This window comes from Lepidochelys kempii, chromosome 11 (assembly GCF_965140265.1).
Source record: "Lepidochelys kempii isolate rLepKem1 chromosome 11, rLepKem1.hap2, whole genome shotgun sequence".
NCBI classification, from domain to species: domain Eukaryota; kingdom Metazoa; phylum Chordata; order Testudines; family Cheloniidae; genus Lepidochelys; species Lepidochelys kempii.
Genome location: NC_133266.1, coordinates 70,466,692 through 70,492,478, shown reverse-complemented (window position 1 = coordinate 70,492,478; position 25,787 = coordinate 70,466,692). Strand labels below are relative to the sequence as shown.

The following is a 25,787-nucleotide window of genomic DNA, read 5'->3' as shown; positions in this document are numbered from 1 at the left end:
TCAAAAAGTACAGTACCTTGAACACCATGTGGAGCATCATTTGCAGACCACTCTTGCCTGGGTATTTCCTAGCAATGTTAGAGGCAGACAAGTTGAAGAGATTGGCTCCTGTTTCTGTGCAGATGGCATGCACCAGCATTTTCTTTCCTACCCCTGTGGGCCCAGCTAGCAACAAGGCCTTCACCAAAGGAGCCTTCTCATGTACTGCTTGAGAACCTATAAAAAGTAATAAGGCACTATTATTGCTTTCATTTAAGTCTGCCATAAATGTAATGGTGAATGATTCTTCAGTTTTTCTTCCTGATAAATATTTCATAATGTGAACTCTTCATCTCACTAACATAGAGCAAGTGGTGTAGAATTCACTTTACAGCTGTAGAATACGTTAGCCTTTCTTCGTGGTAGGAAAACCAATAGTACTGAACTTATTTTAATTGTGACTTTTAGCAAAATTCTTCCCCGGTCCAGGGTGACCGTTTCACTTTGCTTAATATTGGATATGGGCTGTAACAGGCTAAGGAGCATTGAAATGAAAAGGAGACACACAGTTACATGCAGAAGACAAGCCTGACACCATGCACAGTACACATCTGCCTTCAATTACACCTAACTGTTAATTGACTGCCTGTTGGCTGTCAGGCAGATGTATAGTTGTAGGTATACCTGTGGTCTAATTTAAAAGAGGAGACAAACATTCTGCCTCAGAGCTGTTCCCCACTTCATAATTGGAAGGGGGAGGAAATTCCTGTCATATGTTAAAATAGCAGAATCCCTTATCTGCGCCAAAAATGACACTTTCCAACTTCCATAAGAAAACAAACTAATTGGAGTATTTTCCTGATCAGCATTCTTCTGTAATTTAAAACCAGATGTCATCATCAGTCTTTCTTTTGCCCCTTTCTTCCCTCACCACCCTTTTTTTGGAAAATTTTCTCTTTATAATATTTCTGCTTTTAGTACGTGTGGGAGAGAGTCTGATCCCTTGATTGTAGGAATGGAATTTATCTGACTGAGCTGGGTGATGACAGCACCCAGGGGTGGGGTTGCTGTGAGTGTTGTCAAGTCATCCTCCAACAAGGAAAGATTAAGCCCTATATAGAACTCTGCTACTTCATTTATGAGGAGAGGCATAGTATATACCCATTTAGTGGCTAATCTGCTTTTTGTTCTCTACTTTTTTAGTTGAGACAGTGCAGATGCTGGGTTCCTCCTCTTCACTTGCCCTGACAGGGAGGATGATGACCAATCACCATCCAAGATTTCACTGCTCTCTACAGCTCTCTCCTTTGCTTCCCCAGTTTAAATGCTTCGGATCTGAAAGAAATGAGGTTGCCTGTTCTACTTGGATAGTCGGATCAGTGAGTCTTGTCGAAACCTGGGCTTGGAAAGCCCAATGGGGAGGGTGCCTGCACTGTCTTAACAGAGCCACAGAAAGCAATTTCGCAGATAAGGGGCAATATTTTGTGGCTCTGGCTGTGACTGCACAGATTGGGTTCTGTATAGTGGCATCCTATGGAAAGCCACCCTAGAGAGGGAGAATGAGAGACTGAAAAGAGGGAGCCTGAGGTCATGAAAAGGAAGGGCCAAGCACCTCTGACTCCTTCACAGCTTCCAGTGTCAAAGGCTGGTAGCCACCCCAGACACTTCTTTGAGGAGAACCTCTCCTTGAGGTGAACTTCTCTCCCTTCTAAGCAAGCTGAGCTGTTTTCTGCTGCATTTCTGGACGTTGTTTCAGCCACTGCTTTGCTCCACTGGCTGATTGGAGAGTTCCTCAGTGAGAGAAGGGAAAAGTGCTTAATGCTCCAATGAGAACGTGCTGCTGCAAGAGGTGCAGGTAAGATTTCTCGTTGACAGCCAAGTGGTGCAAGATGCAATGGCACAGAGGTTATCTTCCTCTGCATTGCTCATTACTCTTAGTGAGGGATGGACTGGAGAAAGGAGATGTAGAGAGCTGAGAAATGCTGAATGGTAGTTGTCATCATGCCTGTCAGTGAGAGGCAGGACCCAGTATCTGTGCTGTCACGGACAAAGCCACAAAAATATTTGTTAATATAGTATGGTCAGCATCCCTCATAATAGAATTTGGAAAGTAGACAGTAAACTTAACAGCAAACATATAAATTGCCTCTCCCTTGATGGTCCAATAAAATCAGTGCCTTTTACTTGCCACATAAAAACATGCCCTTATCTTGATGTAGTGATTACCACTCCAAAGTAACTTGAACAGTTATGCCTCTCATCACGTGCTGAGGGTTTGCAAACTTTCTGTCTGCCAGCTAATTGGTAGGGGGAAAAAGTCCAGAAGGTGAGAGCCCTTTGCGGGAGCTTTGCCAGTTCTGGAAAAGTTCTATTCCAGGTACTAAGAGCAAGAGAATCTCCGACTCCTGCAACCACCACAGAAGGAGAGGCGATTGTTTAGCTAACCATGCTATTAAAAGTAAAAACAAACCCATCCATCAATGTGTTAATGACTTAAAGTAGCCAAATAAATTACAATGAACAAAGTATTAAGATGAATGTCATCGTAAGCCTTTATTCCAATACCATGAACCATGCAGTGAAGTTACCAACCTCTCAGGTTATATGAATATTTTTGGTCATTTAATACCAATTTACTACTATTATACATTGATTATAATGGAACAGTAGAAACCCCTCGAGAGAAATGTAACTTCCATTAGAAAGTCTCCTTTCAGCTGCTTATAATTTTCTCAGATTCCTTTTGGGCTGACATTTTCTCAATCAGGTGAATATTTTTGGGAAAGCTTTTACTTACTCTCTCTCTCTCTTGCTCTCACTTTCATACAATGATTAACTAGTTCTGAGGCCAGTTAAGTAAAATGTCATCCATAAAATACCACCCAAAGGTGAAATTATTCCTGAGACTTTTTGGCTTCAGGCAATATATTTTTAACACACATTTACAAATACAGCCTATATTTGTTTTACTGGTTGAGGGTATTTTTCCTCTCTCTCATTTTCTCTCCAATTAATGGGAGGAGGTTTATGGGCCGCTCTTACCTTGGCAGGAACAGTCTTTGGGCTTGATTACCCTAGAAAATTAGTTTAAAGCATGACCTTGCAGTGTAGACAGGGATGTCATGTTTATCTTTGTATCAGCTGGTTAAACCTATGGTTCTAGTAGAGTTAGCCAATGACCAGCTGACATGGTCTTAAAGTGAAGGTCCCTGTCTACGCTGACTGCAAAGTTCCATTTAACGTAATGTTAGAACTCAGCCTTGAGGAGTCAACTAATACAACCTAACTTGCTCCTGAAGGAGAAGCCCTTTGAGGGAAAGCTCTCGCTCCCTCTTTTCCAAATTCCCATAGTTGTAGGATGGGAAGAGTCTTCTGTATGGTGCAGCCTGCTCCCCATGGTGCACTGTGAGCCCGTGCAGAGGGGGCTGGCACCATGGAATGCACATGGTGTGTTCCAGTGTGTACAGAGAGAGCAGCCCGAGCACAAGGATTGCATTTGTCCCTGGTCTTTGTTAAAGGCACACAAAAGGGAGGGGAAGGAGAAGAGAAGGCTCCCTGCTCCCCTCCATCCTAACACCAAAACAAGAGCCAGGGACATTCTGGCCTGAGGAGGAACAAGTGGACTGAGTGGCAGAGAATGAGGCTACATAGGACTGAGTTGGCTGGCCGAGGACTTGCCTATCCTCTGACAGAGGTCTCCCAAAAGTGAAAACATTATGAAATAAAACTATAAATAGCAGAAGCAAAGCCCCTTTATGTAGTAAGTGCCTGGATTCCTCATGGCTGGCCTACAGTCATCCTGTCAGTCTTGAGAAAAATATCGGGGCAGACAGTATGTTTAAAAAACCCAACTAAGCCTTGTTTCATATTAATAGTGGCTGGCATTTAAAACTACAAGGACATTTAAAAGTGCTCTCTTTCAGCTATCTGAAATCTACTCAGGCTAATTCCTTAACTGTTCACCTTGTTTGGTTCCAAGTAACATTAGCCAGCTTGTAAAAGGTAAATTGCAGCCTTAGCCCTTCCCTTAACTTGATTGATTTTAACCACTGGAGCTTGTTTTAGCTATTATCTTTCCCATGTGATTTTCTTTATATGCTGCCATTCACAAACTATTAAAATGCAAACAGAGATGGCAAAGAAATGCAATACCTGACAATAGCATGTGCATGCTCTTTTATACACTATTAAAATGATATGGCCTTCACTGAGAATGCTTAATTGAAAAACAATTATACTGCAAAATGCTTTAGACTACAATCAATCAAGCACTGTCAAAGCTAGTAAAAATGTATGTTACTGGCAGGAAGCAAACCATCATATTCTGCCCTTTAGTAATTTTTGCTGTGCTCTTACCTAATGGCAATATTCCATACAGTGCTATTAGCTGTCTGACATCTGTGAGAGAGGGCATTGGCTCTATATCTACCAGACGAAGCGTAGTCCCCAGATAGCTGTACTCGCCTGCAGGGAGGAAGCATGGGCTTAATAAATGTGACACTGTATTGTTATAAAATGCATAATTCAAATAATGAAAAACTACCACGGAATACAAATTTTGCATGCTCTGAGCAAACCCAGTTCTGTCAGGGGTAAGGGACTCAAGTAGGGGAATGTTGCCATGGAATACAGGCCTAGAAGGAAAAGGAAGTTAAGCATACATTCCTGTGCTGACTCTCCCTACTAAGCAGGTTGTGGAAGGCATTCAGCAGAGAAATAAGTCTTAAATAACCTTTTAAAGAAACTTTGTGGTTCACAAAAGAATCATTACTGACACCATAAATCACATCAATAGCAGAGAATTTGGGGAGTTGAGATGTCATATTTTTGGAATCACCAATGAACCAAGATGTATCTAAGGGATTTCAAAGGGGGAAAAATATATTGTTTAAAAGGTTACTTAATTTTTTTTCTGAATGCTGCCTGCCCCCATAATTCCCACCACATCTTAGTTAGTGGGGACACTCTGCACTGCAGTCTGTGTTCAGTTCACTGTTTGGTTTTTTTGCATCGCACTTCACCTTTTTTATTTAAAAGTAGAGTGAAATGCACTGCTGCAGACTGAAGCAGTCTAAAGCTAGAGTCCTGCCTCATCTTGTTAGAGAGCTGTAATCACATATAGGACATAATGGGACAAAGATCCAGAAGGATGGGACACAAGCAAGAAAATTAAGGCTACGTCTACACTGGATCTGTAGAGGTAATTTCCAGCTTGATGCATGCAGTAGATGCATGTTAGCTCACGCAAAATAGCAGTGTAGTGATGGGCTGGGCTAGCCGCACCAAGTACATTCCTAGGGTTTCAGACAAGATTGTACCCATGAAGCTAAGACTACGCTGTGAGCTGGAAATGTCACCTCCAGCTCCAGTGTAGACACACTAATAGTGCAGGAAAAATACATTCAAGAAGGATTAATTTCTTTAGCATAAATAACATGTTCTGTACCGAATACTATTTTGTATTTTGATGATGATAACTTCCAAATAGGAAGGAAGAACATCCAGCTTGTCTGGGATAGATGTAAAATTAGGTATAAAATGAGAGAGATTTGAGAGATATAGCATAGTCATAGTTTGGGCAAGGAGATGGACAAGCACTGGCATAGCCTCCCCTCCCCCTTTGAGGGTAAAATTCATTTCAGGTTTTATCTTTTATTTAAGGAGAAATCAAAAGAACTGGCTAGAAATTAATCTTCAGAGATTTAATTAGAAGGCATCAAAGGGTTTAATTGCAACTGGCCATAAATCATGATGGATATTCTCTGACTAATTTAGATAAGGTCACCAAGAAAATTAGTTCAGCAATGTCGGTTTGTCATAGGGACGGACGTTTCAGAATCTTTACTCATTGTGTGGCTTCTTGCACATTTCTGCCCTTTGTCTTCTCCCCAAGAACGGTGAGTGAGAGAGCGACCTTTCTAGGATTTCAGGACTCAGGGCTGAGGGGCACTCATTTATTTCTCTATGGGCCATAACTCTAACCTTGCAACTTTAAATGTTGCTTTTGACTTGATATAAAGCCAAAGATTTTAGGCCTCGCTCCTGGGAAATGCTAAGTACCGTTTGCCTCACTCTGACAGTGCAAGTGGGACTTAAAGCTGCCGTAAATGAAAAGCTGAGAATTCCCTGAACGTGAGAGAATCTTCTGCTGGGGCAGGGCTGGCTTTGACAGCTGTATGCCTCCCCCCTGCCTACCCAGAGTAGGGGCTATGTGGGGATGTGCTGGATATGAGCACTCTGTGTTACAGTGATCCCCCACCCAGTGTAATGGCTCCTAGGAGGTCAGTGCTGCTTTTATGTAACTTAGAGCAGCCCTGAGGCCACCCTAAGCTATGACAGGAGTCAAACTGACCCCTGAAAGCTTCAGGATCAAGGGATTACAAAGATGGCTCCAAGCCATCATTGCCCCCCCCCCACCTCTCCAGTTGGTGCACTTGAGGATTTGATGCTGAGTATTTTATTAAAATTGTGAGAGGATGTTTTGATTTTTACAAAATTCTACAATGTTACCAGCCACTAGCTAGCCTATTGCCCAAGATGGTCTTTCAAAGTGTCTGTGATGGAAATGTCTGTCAGCCATAAACGACCTTGGGAAGGACAGCTGGTAGTGGTTGGGCGAGTGCAATAATAATGAAAAGCTTCCATTACTACTCTCAGCACTCTATGCTCTTTAACGAGTATGCAATGAATAGAATACCAATACCAGCTCATTCTCTAGAGTGGGCAAGCACTCTGTTGGCAATAAGTGCTGCTTTTAACAGTTTATAAAAACATGGCACTTACAGCCGATATGAAAGACTCCCATTTTTCCTGCTTAGATATATACCATATTAATGGCCAGATGCACTGTACGTGCTAGGTACTGACAAGCTCTTTAATTGTGGTCCTTCAAATTAGTGGGTTTTCCCCCTGATATATTGCAGCTTGTTCAGTTTTAGTGAATGTCCCAAAACAATCTCAGAGAGTGTATCAAGCCACTGTGAGATTGCATTTCTTCTCTGAACACTAGCCCCATTGCACTCAGATCTTTCTATGGTGCTTTATCTTGGGGTTTTCTATTTGTGTATGTGAGGCTGTATAATATTGGCTACTATTTTATTTTCTGGAAAATATTTTGGACACAATATAAAACACCATGCCGCTATGCCTTCAGGTTCCATTGTATTGCCTAGCTCCATAGATAGGCACTTCAACAGTACAAATTGTAGATACCGAGCACCTCTGAAAATCAGGCTTCTGTTGATTTGGGTGCCTAACTTTACACACTCAGGTTTAAAAATTTTGTCCCAGAATCTTATTGAAATTGCAACTGTACTTCATTTCATCCTTGACTTGACTGGTCATAGCGATTAGTGAACCTTGGAAGGTTTGCATGTTTCATCAGATAAAACATACAAACACTTGGATGTTCCAAATCCAAATATCTTTGAACTGGAAAACTCCTAGGAAAAGGTTTTCCTGAAATCTTGGTTATGTCTGGACTGTAAATAACATGAGAACAGCTTCTTACGATATTTTGGTACTTCTCTTTCTGGCACCTGACAAATTCAGGAATGACAAAGTAGTGGCATGCAAACATGTTTAAAAATGCAGAAAACAAACCCATATTTCAAATCTTAAAAAGAGGGTTGAATTTATTCTGACTTGCATTTTTGGTCAACTGTTTCATTCAATCTATTTCATCCATCTTTTATAAGCAGCCAAACTGGAGTGCACTATGGATGAAGTGTTCTCATAATATTCAAGATATACATTAGCTCTGATATGTAAGACATTTAAAAATGTATACATTACCAACATAATCAGAGAGTTTCACTGTCTTGGGCTTTATTAGTAATCCTTCTTCTACTAGTTCCTTGTACAGAGAATCAATGGTCCTACAGACAAGATACATAATTTCAGAAAATTCTAGAGATCTGCAAAAACAGTCCAATCCGTCAGTAACAAAACTAAATGGAACATTTACACATCCTTAGCTTTATAATATATAATTTTTACTGACCAATATATAATTTGTTGCTGTGAATATTTAATCATTATTGACTTTTATGTGGCATCTGTTATTTGTTCTCCTTCCCCGTTAAGTAATAGTCCTACACTTTTATTTCCTTATATACCACATGATTTCTTATAGCAGTTATGACTACCTATTTCCAGGTGATGAAGATCACTGACTACTGTTGTACTCATTCATTAATACCAATTACTGAGAAATTATTTTAAAATCCGAATAACAGCATATAATGTTATGCTTCTGCAATTAGTAATTCATTAATCTTCCTAGAATTTATTCTGTTTTCAATAGACCAACTTCCACTCCTTTAAGAACATCACATCGTTTATTATACTGGATCAACCAATGGTCCACCTAGTTCAGTATCCTCCCTGATGGGGGCCAGAGCCAAATGTTGTAGAGGAAGGTGGGGAAAAATCATGAAGTGGACAATTATGGAATAACATGTTCATTGAGGAAGTTTCTTCCTATCTCCTGTCAATTTGTGGGTGTCTTTTGCCCTAAGAAATGAGGATTTATACCCTTGAATTTTTTTATCTGTCTAATGTAAATGTGGATTTCTCATTATCTATGTAACTGTCCAATCCTTTTTTCCCCCTTTGATATCCAGCTAAACTCTCGGCATCAATGATATTTTTTGACAGTGAGATCTACAGATTAATTAAAATTGCTTCGAGAAATAATTCTTTGCACACTATAAGTATATTGCCTTCCATTTTAATTGAAGGTCATCGTCTTATATTTTGAGGGTAAATAAGAGTGCCTAACTTGACCTTCTCAAGATCTTTCAATATTTTGTATACCTTTAACATCATCTCTTATTCATCTCGTCTTCAAGCTAAACAGTTCCAATCTGTTCAGTGTCTCATAAGGAAGTCTTTCCATGCCTCTAATAATTTTGGTCACCAATCCTAACTGAGGCATTTCAGTACTACTAAAAAAATACAAATATTTAATAATAGGTATAAGTTGGCCAATAATTTCATGTCTCGTGTGTTTTCAAATAGACATTTAATTCTAAATGTTTGATGTCCACACAGTGCATAATTAATACATAAGCAGTAATAAGGAAATGCAAAATTTAATGTGCCTACAACATTAACGCTGCCACTCGGGTTCTTGTTTTCATAGTTGAATGTGTAACGTGATGATTTTTATGTTAGGTGTATATCACAAAATGTTCAGCAGGCATAATGTGGACAAATAGCACTGCTGTAAGAGCCATAACTCCTGCATTATTATTTTAAATGTGCAAATTTAATGATGCATGAACTGAGTCTCCTCCATGTGGAAGTGTGTTACGCTCAGTCCCTTCTATCAGTTGAAGCCCCTGTGTTTCTCTACCACGTAACAACACACAAAGATAGACATGAACCCTTTTTAGCTATTTCTGGAATTTTACCCCTTCTTCTGAACAGCAGGCAAGACCAATGTGTGAAACTTAAAGGCCAAATAAACTACCATAACAAGCTAGCTACTAAAAAGCATATCATATAGTATTAAAATAAGTCACTAATACCATAGTATTATAATAATTACATATTTTCTGAGTAAGCCAAGCCTAATAGGTGTGGCACCCTGTCCCCCCCCATAGAGGTGGGTAGGTCAAGTAGACGTTGATTGTGCTTGTTACAGCCTTGGCTAAGAGAGCTGGGTGTTTTAGATCAGGCAGCAGAGCCTCATGCATTAAGATCTAGAGTCCCAAATTCAATCCTTGATGCTGCTGACCCACCCAGAGGCATCAGCATTACAGCTGTATAAGTGTATGTTTATATATGTGTAAATAAGTATAATAATTGTAAACGTGCATATGCATTTAATTGATAGACCCTGGAGCTGCTATATGGTATGAGAGGTCATCTTCCATACACTTCCATGAAATATGTCTTCAACACTTACTTATTTGGCTTAAGAGATTTAACATTTGAAGCCAAAATAAGACACCATTCTTGATCGATTGTATTGCGGTAGTGCCCAAAGGGCCCAGTTGTGCTAAATCCTATACAAGTGAATAGGACTGGATCATAATGCAAGGCACTTCTTTCCACCAGTGCTGAGCATACTTGTCTCTACAGTGCTCTTAGGCCCTGCTGCCTAGGAGCGCAATCTGTCCCTGTTCCACGCTGCTACTAGATAAATTGGTGCTAGCTGTGATAACTCAGCATAGGTTTTGTATTATATGTACATGTGAAAAATGGGCAGCTTCTCAGTAGATGTATCATGTGAATGTTGAAAATGCAGGTGTCAAAACATGGAATTTGCTCAAACCCCTCAAGTAAAATAAACTCTGCCCTCAGAACAGAAATATTTAACAAATTGTAAGGTGCCCTCAAGAATTTATGTTGGTCAGACGAGAAATAAGACTGATCTATGACATGTACTTTTTACATGAGAAACAAAGGCTGCTTTATTGCGGTATTTCACTAGGGCTGGCTACAGCCTCTCTTCTCAGGGACTTTAAATTGGATGGAAAATCTGTAGACATCTGAGACTGCCAGGTGTTCCTGCACCTGCTGGTGAGGGGCTGGGGGAATAAAAGTAAAAGGGTCTCGTTAAAGAACTGGGCCCAAGAGCCTGCGAAGACTTACATGCATGCTATGTGTATGCACTGTGAGTAGTCCTAATGGTATCAATGAAGTCTGGGTGTTGAAGTACATGTGTAAGTCTTTACAGGATCAGGGCCTTGGCTTGTACAAACTACTGAAAACAGCATAATTAAAGGGAAACATACACAGCACAGGTCATTATTGTACAATGTACACCATCAAAGCAGCATTTGTTTTGTAATGGGTAGCACTACAAACCTATCAGTCAAGAGGTCATGTAGCATTTACAGACAACACAGAACAAATTTTACTTTGAAATATTGCAAAGAGACTAAAATGAACATTTTGCAAATTCATGATGGGTTTGTTTTATTTCTAGACGTCTGTGGATATTTATAGCTGTTATCCAAATGGTTCTGTTTATTGTAGGGTTCCTCATGAGTGTGAGGCTGTTGGCACTGGTAGGTTGAAATGTAAACCTACCAGTTCTGACACTGTCCTTTTGTAATTAAACAAAACAAAAAGGGTTTGGCAGTGTGGCAAATATAAAGGATACATAATTTTGTCACAATGTAACTCTCAGGATGAACAGGTGCATTCTTTACCTGTCGGGAGTCAAATCTTTCTCCTTCTTTTTCTTCCCACTTTTCTTCCCTTTTTTCTTTTTCTAAGGACCATAAATGTAGACAGTAATTAATGACATAAGTAGTTGGGATGTAGAGCTGAATGCTATTGGAACTGATACGAAGGCCAAAACTTGCCGATCCAACTTTAATAAACCTAAATATGTCAGTATTTGTATTTTCCACTATCTATGTACTTTTATGTGGTCCTCACCAATATAGTATCTGAGGAATAGATTGTATCCTTGCAGCACTCTGTGAGATAGGGAAGTACTATTTCCATTTACAGATGAGAACCTGAAGCACAAAGGAGACCAAGGGTATGTCTACACTACGAAATTAGGTTGAATTTATAGAAGTTGATTTTTTAGAAAGCTATTTTCTACAATCGATTGTGTGTGTCCCCACACTAATGCACTAAGCGCATTAAGTCAGTGGAGTGCATCCACAGTACCCAGGCTAGTGTCGACTTTTGGAGCGTTGCACTGTGGGTAGCTATCCCACAGTTCCTGCAGTCTCTGCCGCCCATTGGAATTCTAGGTTAAGCTCCCAATGCCTGATGGGGCAAAAATATTGTCGCGGGTGGTTTTGGGTACATGTAGTCAGTCACCCCTCCTTCCGTGAAAGCAATGGCAGACAATCATTTCGCGCCTTTTTTCCGTGCGGGCGCCATACTGCTTTCAGCAGATAGTGCAGTAGGACTGATATCCGTCGTCGTCATCCACCACTTCCACTGTCACTCTGCTCTCTTGCTCTCCTGATGCTATGAATGCGCCTCGCAGGTCCTCTATATGACTGTTGTCATCCACCGCTTCTGCTGGCACTCTGCTCGCCTGGTGGTCTCACAGAGCCGCTTCTGCTGTAACTCTGCTGGGCTGCTCTTGTCTCACCATACCACAGCAAGCATGCAGCCCGCTCAGCTGTTGTGCCCTGGCAGCAGACGGTGCAGTAGGTCTGCAAAACTGGTCATCCAACCACCGCTTCCCCTGCAACTCTGCCCTCCTGCAGATGCCATACCACGGCAAGCATGGAGCCTGCTCAGATCACCGCAGCAGTTATGAGCATTGTAAACACCTCGCGCATTATCATGCGGTATATGCAGAACCAGAACCTGCAAAAGCAGGCGAGGAGGCGGTGGCAGCGCGGTGACAAGAGTGATGAGGACAGGGACACAGACTTCTCTCAAAGCACAGGCCCCGGCAATTTGGCCATCCTGGTGGCAATGGGGCAGGCTCATGTAGTGGAATGCTGATTCTGGGCCCGGGAAACAAGCACAGACTGGTGGGACTGCATACGTCTGGGATGATTCCCAGTGGCTGCAAAACTTTCGGATGCGTAAGGGCACTTTCATGGAACTTTGTGACTTGCTTTCCCCTGCCCTGAAGTGCAAGAATACCAAGATGACAGCAGCCCTCACAGTTCAAAAGTGAGAGGCGATAGCCCTCTGTAAGCTTGCAATGCCAGACAGCTACCCCGTCAATCAGGAATCAATTTGGAGTGGGCAAATCTACTGTGGGGGCTGCTGTGATCCAAGTAGCCAATGCAATCACTGAGCTGCTGCTATCATGGGTAGTGACTCTGGGAAATGTGTAGGTCATACTAGATGGCTTTGCTGCAATGGGATTCCCTAACTGTGGTGGGGCAATAGACGGAACGCATATCCCTATCTTGAGACTGGAGCACCAAGGCAGAGAGTACATAAACTGAAAGGGGTACTTTTCAATGGTGCTGCAAGCACTGGTTGATCACAAGGGACGTTTCACCAACATCAACGTGGGATGGCCGGGAAAGGTACATGATGCTCGCATCTTCAGGAACTCTGGTCTGTGGGAGCGGCTGCACCAAGGGACTTACTTTCCAGACCAGAAAATAACCACTGGGGATGTTGAAATGCCTATAGTTATCCTTGGGGACCCAGCCTACCCCTTAATGCCATGGCTCATGAAGCCATACACAGGTACCCTTGACAGTAGTCAGGAGCTGTTCAACTACAGGCTGAGCAAGTGCAGAATGGTGGTAGAATGTGCATTTGGACGTTTAAAGGCACGCTGGCGCAGTTTACTGACTCGGTTAGACCTCAACGAAACCAATATTCCCATTGTTATTACTGCTCGCTGTGTGCTCCACAATATCTGTGAGAGTAAGGGGGAGACATTTATGGTGGGGTGGGAAGCTGAGGCAAATCACCTGGCCGCTGATTACGCACAGCCAGACACCAGGGTGGTTAGAAGAGCACAGCAGGGTGCGCTGCTTATCAGAGAATCTTTGAAAACCAGTTTCATGGCTGACCAGGCTACGGTGTGACAGTTCTGTTTGTTTCTCCTTGATGAAAACCTGCCCCCTTGGTTCACTCAACTTCCCTGTAAGCCAGCTGCCCTCCCTTCCCCGCTTTGATCACTGCTTGCAGAGGCAATAAAGTCATTGTTGTTTCAAATTCATGCATTCTTTATTAATCCGTCACACAAATGCGGGGATAACTGCCAAGGTAGCCTAGGAGGGGTAGGGGAGGAGCAAAGCACCGGGTGCGGTGGGGGAGGAGAGGAGGAGGGAAGGACAAGGCCACACTGCACTTCAAAACTTATTGAATGCCAGCCTTCTGTTCCTTGGGCAGTCCTCTGGGGTGGAGTGGTTGGGTGTCCAGAGGCTCCCCCCGCCCCTGCATTCTTGGGTGTCTGGGTGAGGAGGCTATGGGACTTGGGGAGGTTACACAGGGGCTGCTGTGGCAGTCTGCTCCTGCTGCCTTTCCTGCACCTCAAGCACACGCTGGAGCATATCCGTTTGATCCTCCAGTAGCCTCAGCATTGCATCCTGCCTCCTTTCATCACACTGCCACCACCATTCCTCTTGATCCCGCCACCTCTCCTGTTGCTCCAGCCATCTATCCTCTCGCGCATCCCTCCTGTCCTCTCATTCATTTTGTGCTTTCCTGGACTCTGCCATTGTCTGCCTCCATGCATTCTGCTGGGCTCTTTCAATCTGGGTGGACTGCATGAGCTCAGGGAACATTTCATTGCGAGTGTGTTTTTTTCGCCGCCTTATCTGCGCTAGCCTCTGGGACGGAGATGCTAGTTGCAGCGTTGAAACATTTGCAGCTGTGGGAGGAAAAAAAGGGAGATTAAAATTGAAAAAGACACATTGGCCATTTAAAAAGAGGGGCTGATGTTTTCGGGTTAACGTGCAGCACAAACCCAACAAACCCCCCCCACCCAATTCTCTGGGATGATCGCTTCACCCCTCCCCCCACCACGTGGCTAACAGTGGGGATGATTTCTTTTCAGCCACAGGCAAACAGCCCAGCAGGAATGGCCACCTCTGATGTCCCCTTAATAAAATTCCCCTATTTCAACCAGGTGACCATGAATGATATCACTCTCCTGAGGATAACACAGAGCGATAAAGAATGGATGTTGCTTGAATGCCAGCAAACACCGGGACCACACGCTGCCATGCTTTCTTATGCAATGATTCCAGACTACGTGCTACTGGCCTGACGTGGTAAAGTGTCCTACCATGGAGGACGCAATAAGGCTGCCTTCCCCAGAAACCTTTTGTGAAGGCTTTGGGAGTACCTCCAGGACAGCTTCATTGAGATGTCCCTGGAGGATTTCCACCCCATCCCCAGACACATTAACAGACTTTTCCAGTAGCTGTACTGGCCGCGAATGCATCCCAAGTCTTCCGGGAAAATTAATAATTAAACATACTTGCTTTTAAACGGTGTATTATATTTACAAAAGTACACTCACCAGAGGTGCCTTCTCTGCCTTCAAGGTCTGGGAGCCCAGGTTGGAAGGGTGTTGGCTCCAGGGTGATAAACAGTTCCTGGTTGTTGGGGAGAATGGTTTCTCCACTTGCCTGGTGTGCGCTCTCTTCAACCTCCCCCTCCTCATCATTTTCCTCGTCCCCCAAATCCTCATCCCTGTTGCGTGAGACTCCCTTGCAGGAGTCCACGTACAGTTGTGGGGTAGTTGTAGGGGCACCCCCTAGAATTGCATGCAGCTCATCATAGAAGGGGCACGTCTGGGGCTCTGACCCCGAGCGGGTGTTTGCCTCTTGGGTTTTTTGGTAGGTGTGCCTGAGCTCCTTAAGTTTCACGCAGCACTGCTGCGGGTCCCTGTGATAGCCTCTGTCCTTCATGCCCTTGGAGATTTTTTCAAATATTTTGGCATTTTGTCTTTTGGAATGGAGTTCTGATAGCATGGATTCATCTCCCCATACAGCGATCAAATCCAGTACCTCCCATTCGGTCCATGCTGGAGCTCTTTTGCGATTCCATGGTCATCTCTGCTGATGAGCTCTGCATGGTCACGCCATGGTGGCCAAACAGGAAATGAAATTCAAAAGTTTGCGGGGCTTTTCCTGTGTATCTGGCCAGTGCATCTGAGTTTAGAGTCCTGTCCAGAACGGTCACAATGGAGCACTGTGGGATGGCTCCCAGAGGCCAATACCGTTGAATTGCGTCCACACTAACCCAAATTTGACCCTGTGATGTCTATTTCTGCGCTAATCCCCTCATCAGGGAGGAGTACAGAAATCAATTTTAAGAGCCCACTAAGTCGACAAAAATGGCTTTGTTGTATGGATGGGTACAGGGTTAAATCAATCTGATGCTGCTAAATTCGACCTAAACTCGTAGTGTAGACCAGGGCTAAGTGACTTGCCTAAGGTCCCATAGGATGGCTGTGGTTGAGCCAGGAATTGAATCCAAGTCTCCTGAGTCCCAGACTAGTGCCCTAACCAGTAAACTCCTTCCTGCCTCCTCTTTGTAATGCCTCAGGGAAGAAGTAGCATGAGGTCAGGATAACTAGAGCAGGTCTTCTCTTGGGATTTTCTCGACAGTAACTGAAGCATTATGAGAAGACTACATATTGTGCAAATGGCTTCCTCACAAATTGCAAAACCCCATGGAAAACAAATAAACACAAGTATGGGAATCACATATGCTAGCGCTCTCCGTAGTCATTAGAAGTCACTAGACACAAATATACTTATCAACATAACAATTAACTAAGGACAGCACTTGGTTAATCCATGTGTGTAACACACAGTGAACTTAGAGCTTGGTGTAGTAGGCCCAGTCCAGCAAAGCACTGAAGCATCAATGTGATTAGTCATGTTGAGGTCAATGAGACTACTCCACACATTTAAAGTCAGGCATGAGCTTAAACGATTAGTTTCCTCAACCCTTGGGAAGAAGAGACTATATAACCTCCTACTCATGCATTTATTTATTATTTTATTGAATTATTCACAAACCCTTATGCAGGACTCCAGTTTAAAAAAAAAATCCTATCTAGCTATCTGGAAAATGCTGTGGTTCCCGAAATAAATCAGCAATGATTAGAAATGAGTCTGTTATACCTTTCCAAAGACCGGATCATACTTTAGACAATCTGCTGCTCATATCATCTGTTATTGTTCATAATACAATGTAAATAATCTAGACGTACCCAGAGCTATATAGTTAAGAGACAACTGGAGAAAGCTAATATTTGTAATGGACCTGCATTAGAATAATACAAACATATCCAAATATGCAGAACTATACCACAGACTTATTTATGTAAATAGTCCTAGCAGTGTGTATTGTTTTATAGGACAAGGAACGTTACGCAAACATCTTTAGTGACGGCGTCAGAAAAGTATGTATCACACTGTAGTAGCAACTGGGAGATTGTGGAGATACTGGCTATAATGGGTTATTGCCAGTGCTTCTCTAGCATTGTTTCTTTGTATTTTTTAGGAAATTGGAAGAAATTATAACATCATGGGTACTTATTGGGAAGACAAGATTTTTTTTCTTTATAAAGACACTGAACATATGCTGAATTTATTGGCCAACTAGTAACTTTTTCAGGGCATTTTCACCAGTAAACTAACTCAAAAGCTTAAAAAAATATTTGTTTTATGGAAAAAATGTGTTTTCCTAATTAACATCACTGTTTCTGGGAAATCTGGCAAGCACTGAGATAAGAGAGAATATGAATTTTAGACTGTGGCTTTCCTACAAAATATATCTTATTGACAGCTGCTTTTACTGTATAGTAAATGCAAACAGGCTAATCAGTTATGAAAACCTATTTGATTTTACCTTTAAATGTGTCCATCTATTCCATCCCCTAACCTATGTGTCCATCTATTCCATCCCCTAACCATCTATTCCATCTATTCCATCCCCTAACCTATGTGTCCATCTATTCCATCCCCTAACCACTTTGTAGGTGTCCCATTTATTCATGGTTATTTTCCACTTTCTTGCATATCCTTTACTGTATAATAAAACTGCATTTAGTTCTGGCTGATCTAATGGTGCCTCATCTCCATTCCTAAGTGGGGTGCACTCAGGGTCTTGTCTCTTTAATGTGTGATCACTAACCGGGTTATGAACAGTTCAGGTGTTGCTGTAAGCATACACAGAATCAGTCTGCAGCAGGATTCTAGAGCACAAGGTGGAGGAGATCTTAATAGAGACACTTTCCCTCCAAGTCAAAATTGCATTGGCCACTTCCCCTTCATTTGCAATTGTACAACGTACCTGTGGAAGGTACATCAATTGCTTATGTGGACAAGTAGCATGGAGAAAGTACTTCCTGGATTTTTTTTAGCTCTCTTTTAAGTGCAGTTCAGGGCCTGGAAAGGAGGGGAGCATCGCCATGTAACCAGCTCTCTCTGAACCATTTGCAAGTGTTTTATGGGCTGCAACTGATCCCTAGATGGCAGGTGAAGAAGCCTTTTCTTCTCATGGAGGGCAGCATGGCAGCATGCTCACTAGCATATTTGTACCATGTCATATTATGCTAACTCACAGGGGACATTAGAGAAGAAGGCAACTTTTTAAAAATGATAGAAGCAGATTCTGAAAGTAATCACAGCAGCTAATGTATCTCCTTTACAGATTGCAAATGATACAGCAATGGCCTTGTGCTACTGCACATTTTCGTAAGTAGTGCAGGGAAATGTCTTCACAGCTCTGTACCTAAGCACTGAGTATCCTAAGGCTATGTCTACACTGCCCCGCAGTTCAGACTATGGGGTTGTGCACCAAAGTGCTGTATTTCCCTTGTGTAGATGCTGCCGGTGCGAACTGAAAGGTTCCTAGTTTATACAAGGTAGTCCTGTCTGAAGGAGGATTACATTAACGGGAACTATGAACTTTTTAGTTCATGCCCACGATGACCACACTGGGCAGTTACAGTGCAGCACTTTGGTGTGCACTGCTGTTCACACCCCTATAGTTCGAACTGCAAGGCAATGTAGACAAGCCCTTAGATGTATCTCCAGTCTTTCTGGCTAATGCTACTGTGGTATGTTGCCACCCAATGTGTTATGTCAGAGATCAATTATGAAACCCTTTTGTATTAGAAATATGATACAAGTAACACATACACACACAATCTGAGCCATTTTCTTTCCTCAAACTTTACAGTAGTTTCTTGCTCATTTTTCCTGATCTTTGTTCAATGAATTTGTGACAAATGTTTACAGTATTGGTAAGAATTGACTAACAGTGCCTAGAGAACATGACTTGTGAGGCATAAATGCCCATGAAATAAGAAAACCAAGGGGAGAAGGCAAAGCCAGGACTTGTGTATGCAGCAAGTGTGCTATGTTGGTATAGAGGGCCAGATTCTGATACCCTTACTTGCACTGAATAGCACCTTCTTCCACGGTAGTCCCAATTTCTAAACCTTGCCACTTTTTCTTACACAATATCTCTAAAATCCTGCTTTTCTTTTCTGCCCATGCAGCCAAAGCCCTCATTATTACCACAACTTCCTCTTTTCTGGGCTTGACTGGCACACCTCAAGTCTATTTAGTATGGGTTTTCAATAAGTCACTTCTGTACTTCTGAAAATTTTACCCCTTGTTAAGGTCTTCAGATTACTAGGGCAGCTACATAGGATGGGGCTATTAGAATCCTAATAATGTTGACTCTTGCCTTTGCTCTACCAGCGTTCACAGCCTGCACCATCCACCAGTCAGCTTTTCTCTCAAACATCTCCATGGCTTCTCCCATGCTGCCCCATATGCATGGGGCAAATTCCCTGATAAAGTTAAAACAGCCAGTATCTTCCTTTAAATCCATCCTTAAAACTCACCTCTGCCCTGCTGCTTACAAACCTAGTCTGCTCATCATGGCTGCACAGATGACAAGGTGCAATTGTGCCTTTTTTCCACCTCCCCACCTCTACAGCCAATTAAAGAAACCCAACCCTCAATCCATTTGACTATTAAGCTGGATCAATTGTTCAAAAGATTAATTTGCTTGAATGTTGCATTCTCATCTCTATCCTCCACCTGTTGGTGTGTTTAGATTGTAAGCCCTTCAGGGGCTCAGGAATGATCTCTCTTCAGTGTTTGTACAGCACTCCGCACAATGGGGCCCGCAATCCTGATGAGAGCTTTTGGGTATTACTTTAGTATAAATATTTAACAGTAATAAAATACTTTCATGGGACTGCTTATGCAGTAAGGCGCTGTTTAGCCTGAGAAGGGTATCTGAGTCTGGCCCAGAATAAGAGGTGATTTGGCTTCTTACCCATCAGGCCCAGCTGATTGATGTATTTTCCTCACAGCCTAATGGCTAATATTCCAAAATCTAATCCACCTGCTCTTTGTCTGTGAGGCAGCGGGTGAATATTTAGGTTCCTTCTGGAACTATTGGGCCAAATGAAACCCTGGTGTAACTCCACAGAAGGGATAAAATAGCCTGTTATCTTCTGGGGGAATGTAAGTGATTTTTGCTCATTTTTCTTTTAGAATGCTAAATGGTATTTAAAAGTCCTGAAATCAATGGCAAGGCTCTGCTTAGAGGTAAACTGTGTGAACTAAGAGGGCTGACAGCTTCCTTCTGGATTTTAATGGGATGTCTGAAAGAATCAAACTTTTAAAATCCAGGGTCATATTTAAGGGCACCTTTGCTGTAATGGGAAAAAAAATATATGCAGCTAAACAGTTTGACAGTGAGAAACAGTCCATTTCCTTACAGTGGCCTTCCCAAGAGTTCAATCTCAATGGTGCTTACACATCTCAGCACATGTAAAGCTGAGCTGCCTCGGAAAAGGGAATTCTGGGAATGATCTATGGCAGGAGTTTTTCCTGATGGATTGAGATCTTTTTTTTTTCTAATTCTTTGCATTTTTTTAACCTCTGACTACTTATTCTAATATGCCACTACAGAGACTGCAATGGGGCTTTCGACCTGCACATCAATTCCTAGTGTGTCTATTCCCTAGTGCCAAAGAGGAATAGCACTAAGATTGGTGGGCTTGCAGTGAATGGTAGTTGTAAAGCAAATAGAAAAAAATCTTTCTAAAAGCTGCAGTAAGAATTCTCAAGAAATATGGCCTCACAAAAATGGAGTGTGCCCCAACAACCCCTATTGAAAAATTTGTTTTATGTCTGGCATCACTTAGTCTTCACTGGCACCATGAAATCTACAAACATTCCCTAGTTTGTATCACCTGCTTCAGAGGCCCTGGCTCCTCTAGGAAAAGGACTGGATGGGTCTGCCAACACTGGCTCTTGATCAAAAAGAAGGGTTACTACTGAATAATTAAGTACTCTTCATCAGCAAGTTGGCAATCTGCTTCCTAACTGCTCCTAGTCTACATTATGCCAATTTCAGAAATCCAAATTCTCAAAAATCCAGTCTAAGGTCCATATGCTTCACTACAGTGACTCAGTGTGTATGAACTGTGGGATATTGTGTACACAAATGAGAACTGAGGTGTCTTAATTGCCATGTGTCCATGCAACTATCCATTTTGTGTGCTGAGTCACTTTAACTGCACGTGCATTTTTGTGCATTGCCTTCCTTCTCTTCAAAGTTACCCCGGCATTTTTTAAATTGGGTCCATATAGTATTCATATATAAATTTTCAAAGATGCCTCAACCTAGCTTTATTAAATTGCCCTTGTAATTTTTTTTGTCAGGTGCAAAGAGCATTCTAAATTTCTAAAAGGGCTGGGATCTAAGTAGAAGTGCTGCCGATAAAGGTATTGGCATGCCCAAACAATTCCAAGAGTGAAACTTCAGCACAAGATTAGGGTTTGTTATTTGCCTTTAGCATTTTAAACTGAAGTGCTGATTCCATCTGTAAATGCTGAATGCCTGTTGTACAAATGTTATCTGGAATTTAAATTCTTGGGTAAAATAAAAGTGCGCATGCAATTCAAAGGAACATGCAATTGTGAAGTTCTTTGCATGCTGTAATGCTGTGAACTACATGTAAACACTATATGTCAGCACTCAAGTTGTACTAGAACATTTCAGAATGCTGTTCTGGTACTTTTTTAGGAGCTGGAATGGTGTTCTGGCACTTCCCTTGGATCTGGGCCAGGCATTCCCTTCTCAGCTGCAGCATGTCAGGCCATCAAGTGCCATTGGCAGGCCCAAACAGGGGGTGCTGGACAGTGGGTCAGCAGAAGGAGCTGGGGACACTACAGCCAGGAGCGGGCAAAGGAGCATAGAGGTGAGGTGGGAGATGTTGGGAGCCGGGTATCAGGGCCACTCAGACAGCAGAACCCACCATGGGGAGCAGGAGTCAGGCACAGCTAGGAGAGGTGGGGGGCAGGACAACTGCAGGGAATCAATCTCCTGCTTCACTGGACCTGGACCTCTCCTAGCTCCTCTACTGCCTTCCTCCTAGCTCCCCCGCTCCCTCCTGGGGCCTCCCACTGCCCTGCATTCCAACCATTCGTTTTTAGGACTCCAGTACTGCTATATTTGCTGCATTTTAATGGGTCAAATACACTAAAGTAATTTATGCCGCTAACATACTTCCTTTTCCTAAATAAATTTGGTTTAAATTCTCCAATGGTTAGCAGAATACATTTAAATAATATTTACTGAAATGCATACATTTGTGTGTCAGTCAGTTCAGATACTTGACTGATTAGACCAAGATTTCCAAAAGTGACTAGTGATTTTGGTTGTCTTCGTTTTTGGGTGTCCATTTGGAGACAACTTAAAGGGACCTGCTTTCCGAATGGAGGATACTCAGTCCATGGAAAATCTACTAGCTCCCAGTCCCATGCCTTAATTACAAGACCATCATATTAATCTGGATCAAGCAGGCTCAGAATATATGGTCTGATTTTCAAAAGTTCAGAGCACCCTCCATTTCCGTTGGCTTCAGCTGGAGCTGTGGTTTCAGAGTACTCTTGAAAATCAGATCAATATTGTGGGGTTGTTCCCTGAGAACGGTTTGCCTGGTCCTAAAACGTAAAATAAAATAAAAAGTATAAGGGTTGGTCAACACTGAAATCTAAAAAAAACTACAAAGAACACAAAACAAAACTGCCTAAGAAATCAGCTTACATGTGAGGTGGTTTTGACCTCTTGTGACCTGAGATTCACCAAACACTCACAGAGGGAGTTTCACTATTGACTTTAATGGGGGTAGGAGATCTTCCTTGGTATTTAGGGGCAGCAAATTGTGATGCATGCTGGCTTCCCCTCCCTTGCTGCACTCACCTTCTTTCCACCTTTTTTCCCCTTTGTCCCCTTTTTCCGTTTTTTGTCCTTCTCTCTGTCCACTGCCAGTTTCAGATTCTTCAGTTCCTGTCGCATCAGCTCATCAACCTATTCAGACAGGCACAAGGTTAAATTTTTTTTCTTAGTTTTTCCATGCTGGAGCCATGCAACCAAAATCACTCTGAGGACAAATATTCAGCCAAACATTTAAGGAAAAGAATGGACAGGGCAGCTCCAAATGGATCCAAGGTCTAGATGTCAGGGCCAGTTCTTACAGCCATAGGGAAAGCCATGCCAGCAAGAACCATTCTTATAAATGTCTTGTTATTATTGTAAGCACACCTGCACTCTGATCTCCTCCTCCACTTCTTTCCGCTTCTCCTCTTTGATCAATTCTGGGTCATACTCCTGGGGGAAATTCCATTGCTCATCTCTGTTCTGCCAAACGTCTGTTATCCAAAAGCAAAGAAAGGGGGCAAAAAGTTATAGAAGACATTGGTTTTCTAGCTGTTGTTGAAAAAACCAGGATGGTTGAAATTATTATTAATTATATAAAAAGAAAAGGAGTACTTGTGGCACCTTAGAGACTAACAAATTTATTTGAGCATAAGCTTCCGTGAACTACGGCTCACTTCATCGGAACTTAATTATATGTATGTAGCAGATGCTAGAGACCCCAAGCAAGATCAGAGCACTATTGTGCTAGGCTCTGAGATACTCAAGGTTAACCTTCTTTGCCTTGTACTGTAGTTCGGTATTGGATTTCAGGGGGATAGTAATGGATATTGAGATTATCACTTATAGGTTGCAAGTCCTAATCCCTAGAGCTTATGTTTTTCACTTGCAACCTTAAGGAGTAATGATATAAAATGAGTTCGACCATGTCACTTTACTTTGGAATCCCTCCACTGACTCCCTCTTGCTTACTGTATCAAGTTTTAAAATGTAGCCTGGGAAAGTCACTAAAATAGCTCCTACCCAAGGAGCATACAGTCTAAAAGACTGACACAGAAAAGATAAGACAAGTTGGGGGACCAGAGGCACAGGTTAATCTAAAACATTAACTCCTCATCATCCTCATTCTTCCTTGCCCAGTTATATAATACAATGCTGTATTAAATACAATAGAATGTGAGGGCATTTGACTGATGTGGGATAATATTTTTGCCTCACAGAAGAAGTGAGTCTTGGGAGTAATTTGAATGAAGATGAGGTGTGGGCCTGGACCACTGGCTTGGGAAGCCATTCCACACATAAGGGACCTCATAGAAGAAGGCATGAAGATGGGAGTGGGAGATGGAGGGGGCAGTGAGGCTGGCATCATTTGTGGGACAAAGGGGAACAAGATGAAAATTGGATCCAGCACATACAGGTGCAGCAGAGCTGGGCAGAACTTTGAAGGTGAGGGCAAGAAGTTTGAACTTTATATAGTAGGCAAGGGGGAGGCGGTGGAGGGATTCCAAAAAAGAGTCATGTAGTCCAACTGACATTACATCACTACTTTTTAATGTTGCATGGGTCAAACACAAGCAATAAGCAGACTACATTTGAGGGAAGGAAAGTGAGAAGTGCAAGTCTATGGCAAAATTTCTGTTTATGATAAAGTACCTAATGATTTTACTTTGTGAATATTTTTATTTTGAATGAAAACTACTTTTTGTTTTCCAGAAAAGTAAACTGAAATTTATAAAGCCCTATATTTGTTTGAATTCTGTGGTATTAACGAAGGAGACACATTAGCAAACGAAACTGCTTATCTCCTCTTTCAATAGATCGAATTAATTTTAAAAGGACAACTCCATACCTCGAGTTTCCCTACATTCCAAACCCTGGTAGTATCTTTATAATGACAGCTTATCTCCAGCAGTATGCACTGATTCAGTTTCCAGATGATTTAAAATTACAGTTTTCTACCTTAAAACATAGACTCCTTTATGAAGCTGTTTTTCATGGACTACTCTTTTCACTACCCTCTGCAGTGTCTAAGACACTATAAACTGAGAAAGATATTCATAGCACTGACAGGAGATCATGCAAGATTTAGTCTAGTTAATATACACGCTGCTATCTACTGCTTCTGAGAATTCTCTTGGATTCCAATTATGTGCAAAGTTTGTGTGGTTTTACACATAGGGAATAGTTTTTGCAGATGAAGAGTCCTAATTTTATAACTAAAAATGGTAACGATTAAGGAGGACAGTGGATTTTTGGTAATAAGGAAAGGAACACAAAGGTATAGACGTCAATTTCTTTAAATGACTCCAGGCCTGTCAAATAACATGACAGATGCCACATAATATTTCAACGGGAAAGGTTGACTTGCCCTAGTTAGAAGGCACGTCCCCCAGGGTTACCCTAGTTTGGAATTTCAGCCTTGGGGAAAGGGGATATTACATAGAAGAGATGTGAATTTTTAAACACTTTCCTGGCTGGGTCAACAGGTTGCAAGTGCTATGTTTTCACAGGAGCATTAAGCTTTAGGTATTTATTTTTCATAGACTAGGCCACACTTTTTATTTTATTTTTCATAATTGTTTGTCATTCTGTGCATGGATTAGTGGGTAATAGGCAGTCCGGACAAATCAGTGACAGCCTCCTTCCTGCATCTTAGCCAATAGGCTTTATTGATATTACTTGGCAACTGGCTGCTGAGGACTAAATTAGTCACTAGGTTAGAGGTCTCTAATTTTAGAAGATAGATCAGTAGCTTGTAGATATTAGATGCTATGTTATTTTTTTCTAGATCAAAAAATGTTTCTCAGTTCTTTTTAAAGCAAGGTCGGAAGGTTAAGGACATTCTGTTTTCACTGAGTGGTCAAAAGTGCACGGTGTTCAATTACATATAGGGCCATTTACCTATGGGAGTGTGTGCATGTTTTTGTGACATGCAGTTGAATCACCTCTTTTTGAAATGCATATAGCTTTCTCGAGATTCATCCTTTTTCTCTGTCTTTATATGGCTGCTAGCAGGCTGCCCTTTGGGCTAACACGGCTGTCAGCATCAGCAGTTACAGTGCACTTGCTCAGACTCAGAAAACTTAGCCTTTTTAATGTACAAAACATTATTTAGTGTTAATATTTTCATTGCAGAGAGCAGCCAGTGATCAATACAGGGGGATGCTTAATCGTCACACTCTTATGGAAAC

General features: G+C 42.1%; 1 protein-coding gene across 2 annotated transcripts in view; it reads right to left on the bottom strand.

Annotated features, from left to right (window-relative positions):
- DRC11 (dynein regulatory complex subunit 11) overlaps nucleotides 1-25,787 on the bottom strand; it is a 158,091-nt gene that overhangs the window by 26,927 nt on the left and 105,377 nt on the right. For both annotated transcript variants that reach the window (XM_073306791.1, XM_073306792.1), the window contains exons 10-15: nucleotides 22,984-23,090; nucleotides 22,642-22,749; nucleotides 11,145-11,206; nucleotides 7,774-7,856; nucleotides 4,336-4,443; nucleotides 17-216 (exon numbers count right to left, since the gene is read on the bottom strand). In XM_073306791.1, the coding sequence (XP_073162892.1) occupies nucleotides 17-216; nucleotides 4,336-4,443; nucleotides 7,774-7,856; nucleotides 11,145-11,206; nucleotides 22,642-22,749; nucleotides 22,984-23,090 (668 nt within the window). The remainder of the gene's footprint in view (nucleotides 1-16; nucleotides 217-4,335; nucleotides 4,444-7,773; nucleotides 7,857-11,144; nucleotides 11,207-22,641; nucleotides 22,750-22,983; nucleotides 23,091-25,787) is intronic.